Source organism: Octodon degus, unplaced genomic scaffold (genome assembly GCF_000260255.1).
Source record: "Octodon degus isolate 3935 unplaced genomic scaffold, OctDeg1.0 scaffold00023, whole genome shotgun sequence".
In the NCBI taxonomy this organism is placed as follows: Eukaryota; Metazoa; Chordata; class Mammalia; order Rodentia; family Octodontidae; genus Octodon; species Octodon degus.
The window spans coordinates 7,771,750-7,777,290 of NW_004524599.1; the positions used below are offsets into that span (position 1 = coordinate 7,771,750).

Here is a 5,541-nt window from a genome sequence, read left to right on the forward strand (position 1 = left end):
GGTGAGAATCCTACCAATTAACTGCTAGTTTCAATAACCTGCTGAAGAGTCTCAGGACCATTGCCTTAACCATCTTGTGCTTATAAATGTAAGGTTTTGCCCCTGTCATGTTTCCTAGCTTTTCTCCTTGCCCTCTCTTTGTTGTTTAATCATTAAGGGAAAATTCTTATTAAGGAATCATTTCTTCTTTTTCTCTTAACGTGTACCCCAATCTAACAGACATACCGGAAAAAGCCAGTAAAGAAAGATACGAAACAGCCTGCTGTGGAGAAAGAAGTCAGGAACGGGCTGTCCAGAGCCCACTTGGCTGCAGCGAATGGCATGATGGACAAGAAAGCACAATAAAAACAGCGCAATGGAGAATGCAAACACAGTGCACTAGCCTGGCAGATTCGCTGGTTTTAAAGCAAAGACTAAATTGAAAGTTGTATGTTTTAGCACAAACTAATTTCTTTTTGTTTATAAATCATTTGTACCCAGAATGTATTACTGTATTGCCATTAGGTTACTCTGTTAACTGAATGCTTTGGTCAGCTCTGAATGAGGCTAGACTCGGAAGACTCAGAACAGGTGCATCTTCCCCTCCATCCTCCCGCGCTCCCGCACAGGAGCCCACCCAGAAGCCGACTCTATACGCCCTATACACATGCGCAGCCAGGAACACAGGGCACCGCTGTTTCATGGGAGGGCTCCAGGTCCTCAGACTAAAGTGTGTACAACAAAACGTTAATGAGACTGTAAACAGGGTATGTTCTAGTCTATGTTAAGCAATAATTACTGGTGCATTATACTGCTTTTGTTTCTAAGTAATATTAGAATCAACCCTAGAAAATATTAAAATAGGATCATAAACAGAAAACAGAAATCTAGCAAAACCTTTCTCCTTCAACCCAGTATTGTCAGATTTTTAAAGCCACTTCTAATTCCAAACTTTTAATGATACAGTAATAAAATTTTAGTTACTATAAGAAGAAAAATTTCTGCCAAATCCTCACAACTCAGGGGCTTTGGATAGGAGTCATTCCTTGATTTTAATTTGGTCTCAATTATTCTCCTATTCCTGCCTAGCTCCCATGATAGTGAGCCTAGGTTAATAAAGATGTGCTTCATACTAAAACCCGTGTTGCTATCTGGCTGCCTGCCCGTTTCCATTCAGAATAAGGATGCAGTCCAGGCATCCCTTTCCTTTAGGGTGTGTGTGCAACTGGGATATTATAAATCAGAATGAGCAACAATGTGGGCAGAATAAACACTGGATTCATCAACTGTTTATTGTAAGCCTACTCATAAGTATTATCCCAAACACTTGCTATCAATCAATCCTTATAGGTTAGTTTTCAAAAACAAAGATAGTTTGGAAAAATTTCGACCCTGAGCCACAGGCAAGTTCTGAGCCACAGTGAAAACGCCTCTCCCCACTCAGAGCTGTGATGGCCATGGAGTGGGGCACACCTGAGGAGAGCTCAGACAGTGTGTCCTTTCTCCCCAATGGGGCTGCCCCTCGCTGTTAAACTGTACCGACAAGGAAAACAAATACTTTCTAAGGATTATACCACATAAGACAAGATTTGCCAACGGTGACACTTTTCTCATTTTTTTTAAGGTAAGTTTTTAGGTATGAAATTAACATCAAATACATGAGCATTGGGAAGGCCCTTTTACCATTCCCTAACTGTGGTGCCTTTCTACCTCTTTTTTACCACCCATTTCAACTCTGGTTTGAAATTTTCACTGTTGCAGGGGTGACTTTGTAAACTTTTGCTTCATGTAAATGAGCCTTTCTCAGGACTCTCCCACGTGTATTGTGAAGGTAAACCTAGAAGTCTTCAGGTAAACACGGCACCCGCAACCCCTCCTCCTGGCTGATTGTCTGTTGAGCAGAGCTCTTCCTGTCTCGGGTCCATTTTTCTTCTGAACAGTTTTCTAGAACTGACCAGCCCCAGGTGCTTGCCCCACCTGCTTCTCTTACCATTTACAACTATTGTCTGTGCTCTTCCAGGAACTGATTTTGAAACTAGGGCTAGCTTTGGCCACGACTGTTACACTTCTACAAGACCCAGATCAGACAGAGAAGGCCCCTTGGAGAACAAAAACTCAAGTCCAGTTTTAGTTCTCAAACACAGGGCCAAAATGTTACCAAAGTGCATTCTGGGTAAAAATGAGACTCCAAGGAGGTTCACTCACTGGCCATTGTGCGCAGCCTACTCTTCATTGCCTGAGAGACCCACCCTATAATCCCTCCACACGTCACCTCAGCAGGTTGGGGCGCTTTCCTAGGCCTCATATGTGTGAGGCACCAAGGGAGCCAACCTCCAGCAAGCTGACAGCCACGCAGCTCTTCATGACAGCAGCTTCAAGCCCCTCAGAGCCAAGTGAAGGTGAATTCTAGCGATGCATAATGAAAACACCTAGAGCCTTCGACCATTCAAGGGCTCACACACACACACAAACAAAGCTATGAGATCTGAGCCACAAAAACTGAATCAGGTTAGTATTTTAACTTGTGCTATAACTTTAAAAAACCAAAATTTTACTTTTATTGTGATTTTCCTGAAACAGCTGTAAAAAAAAAAAAAATACTGCTATCTCTGTAATGTTAAAAAATGCATACTGTCATCTTCCTCTTGCCCCAAGAATGAAAATACTGTAAAAGATACCATAAAGTAGGTTAATAATTCCCTCAACTTTTAAGACAAAATGGATTATTTGTTGAATGGGATTAAGCAAAAATTTTCAAGCCATCAGACATATAAATGGAACTAAGCATGTGAATGAATAAACTTCTCTCCAGCCCCTCAGAGAAATACTTTTAGGGGAAGACTGTATTTACTACAATGAGCCGAGTTGCATTTTATTTTATTTTATTTTATTTTTTTTTAGAGTTGCATTTTATATGTAAGAGGCCATTCTAGTCCTTCCCAAAATTTCTACATCTCTTTTGAGTGTTTATAGTAGTTACTTATTTGGAAGATAAGGATATGACCTTTTTGTTTTCATTTGAAAGTACCTGCATCATGACTAGGATGGACAGGGAGGTAGGAAAAGCCATTTTTCTTTGTAGATAAAAAGCATTCTGTATGATTGTTGTATAATAAATTGATTTTTACACTAAAAACATGTTGTAATTTTTATTATGACCTGAAGAATTTAAAATGTGTCCACATGGCATTCTGAATGCTGACTCACAAGTTTTTAAAATAAAGTGATGTTTTAGCAATTTTAGATGGTAATTCATTTCAATTAGTGATGGGCTTTTATGTGACCAAATTAAGGTCTTTCAGAAGGTGGTTGCTGCTAAGAAAAACTCAAGACAATCAGCTGAGCAGAGGGCGCGGTGACTGTAACGCCTTAGCATGCGGTGTAGAGTAGCCCGGGGAGGAGCACTAGGTTTGAGATGGAAGTACTATGCAGAAGCCATCCTCACAAGGACTCTTGGACTGCCCCTTTGCAGAGCGCCTCACTGCAGTGAGAGGCGGCCCCTCCGCGCATGAGCAGGGGTGTCAGTGAGCCAAGGTCCCCATGCTAAGGCTGGGAGACCATCTTCTGAAAGGCCTTAACTTGGTATATAGATAATGTTACAGAAAAGCCCATCACTTACTGAAATGAAGAATTACCATCTAAATTAATTACTAAAACACCACCAAAGCAAAGGATGTGGAGCAGAACACAGCCTGGCCCCTTGTCTGCATAGAGTACTTGTGACTGTGGTGTTAAGGATAACAACACGTAGGTTCAAAAGCAGAAACTAAGAGCTGAACCTATCAGTGATGAAACTCTTGGGTCGGAAGACAGCGCAGCATGGCTTGTTGATGCCCAGAGAAGGAGACAGGCTGGTGCCTTCATTCTAGCCTCTGAATGGGAGCTGAGACGTTGTACCTGACCCAAGAATTAAGGAAATAAAGGTTTATTTAGTGTACAGTTGGTGAAGGTTTCAGTCTGTACTCAGCTGGCTCCAAGATAGGGTGGCACGTGGTAGAGGGAAGCAGTTCAGGGTAGCAGAAAACACTAAAAGACTAAGAGCAAAAAGGGAGGAGCAGCGGAGAGCAAGCCTCTTTCTCTCCCTTATGTTGTATGCAGGCTTCCTGCCTCAGGGTGGGTGTAGCAATCTCACCCATAATCCCAGCATTGGACCTTGAATCAATTGCAAACTCAAGAAGCCCACCTGATGACTGCATGAGGCTTTGAGGGGACATCTAGACACAAACTGAAGTGAACAATGTAAAGAGCCTCCAGCTCATTATTTTAAACAATGGGTAGAACCAACTTTGATTTTGAAACAATCTCACTATGCAGTTGAGCCCAGCCCTGAATTCACTTATGTAGCTTCAACTGGACTTGAACTCATAACTGTCCTCCTGGCCTGAGTGTTGGGATTACAGGCAAATACCACCATAAATCTTATGTCTCCATAGTAAGACCTAAGTAATTTGCTATAAATTAAACATAAGATTCACCTAAAGACTCTCTTTAAGGAAAAGTGCAGCATGTGTTTTTATTATAGCAAGCTGTCTTCCAAATTACTTTCCCATGTTTAAGGAAGAGCTCTTCTCAGGGTCCCCAAGTGTCTCAGTTACTTTTCTCTCATTGCTTGGAGAAAATACCTGACACCCAAAATTAAGGATAGAAAGGTTTCTTTAACGCACAGTTGGTGGAGGTTTCAGTCTGCACTCTGGCTCCAAAGCAGAGTGGCACATGGCAGAGGGCAGTAGTTCATGGTGGGAGGCTTGTGGGGGAAACAGCAAAGAGCAAAGGGAGGAGCAGCCACTGTGGCAGTTAGCAAGCCCCTCTCCCTTCCCCATGCTGTATGCAGATTACCCACCCCAGGGCAGGTGTAGCACTCACACCCATAATCCTTCAATTACATCATGAATTAATCACAAAGTCTAGAAGCCTACTCCAGTGACTGCATGAGGCTTTGGGGTGACAACTAGATACAAACCATAACATTCTGCCCCTGGTCCCCCAAAGACTTATGCATATCCCTTTATACAAAAGGCATTTTAGTCCTTTATGGACTAAAGTAAGAGTTACCAAAGTCCTAACAGTTTTAGCATTGCTAAAAAGTCCAATTCCCTAGTCTCCAAAATCTAAGGCAAACTCAGCTGTGAGTGCCTGTACAAATGAAGTTAAATACTTTCAACATTCAATGGCACAAGAAAAGCATTACCATTGCAAGAGGTACAAACAGCGGGATACAAAGCACTGGGACCAAAGCAAGTCCAAGATCCAGAAGGGCAAACGTTAAGTTCTGTAGTAGTTCCATGTTCAACATCCGAGGCAATCTGTGATGAGTTGTGAGCTCCAGGTGGCTCTGCCCCTATCGCATTTTTAGTAGTAGCTCCCATGGCTTCTCTCTTAGACTGGCTTTGCTCCCTCCTTGCAACTTTCCTTAGATAATCCACATTCCTGGCTTTTCCGAACTTCTGGGTTTTCCACTGCACATTAGGCTTCATACTCTCTGCTTCAGGCACTGCCCTCTCAGGGACACACTGAGTGGCCTCCCAGGCCTCCTTCTGAAATCTAGGTGGAATCCTTAACCTC

At 42.5% G+C, this 5,541-nt stretch overlaps 1 protein-coding gene across 1 annotated transcript in view; it reads left to right on the plus strand.

Annotated features, from left to right (window-relative positions):
- Window positions 1-1,267, plus strand: part of Elovl2 (ELOVL fatty acid elongase 2) — a 19,415-nt gene extending 18,148 nt beyond the window's left edge. Inside the window, exon 7 of the mRNA XM_004628362.3 lies at window positions 220-1,267. Within this exon, the coding sequence (XP_004628419.1) occupies window positions 220-345 (126 nt within the window). The 3' untranslated portion in view covers window positions 346-1,267. The remainder of the gene's footprint in view (window positions 1-219) is intronic.
- Window positions 1,268-5,541: the final 4,274 nt, after the last annotated feature.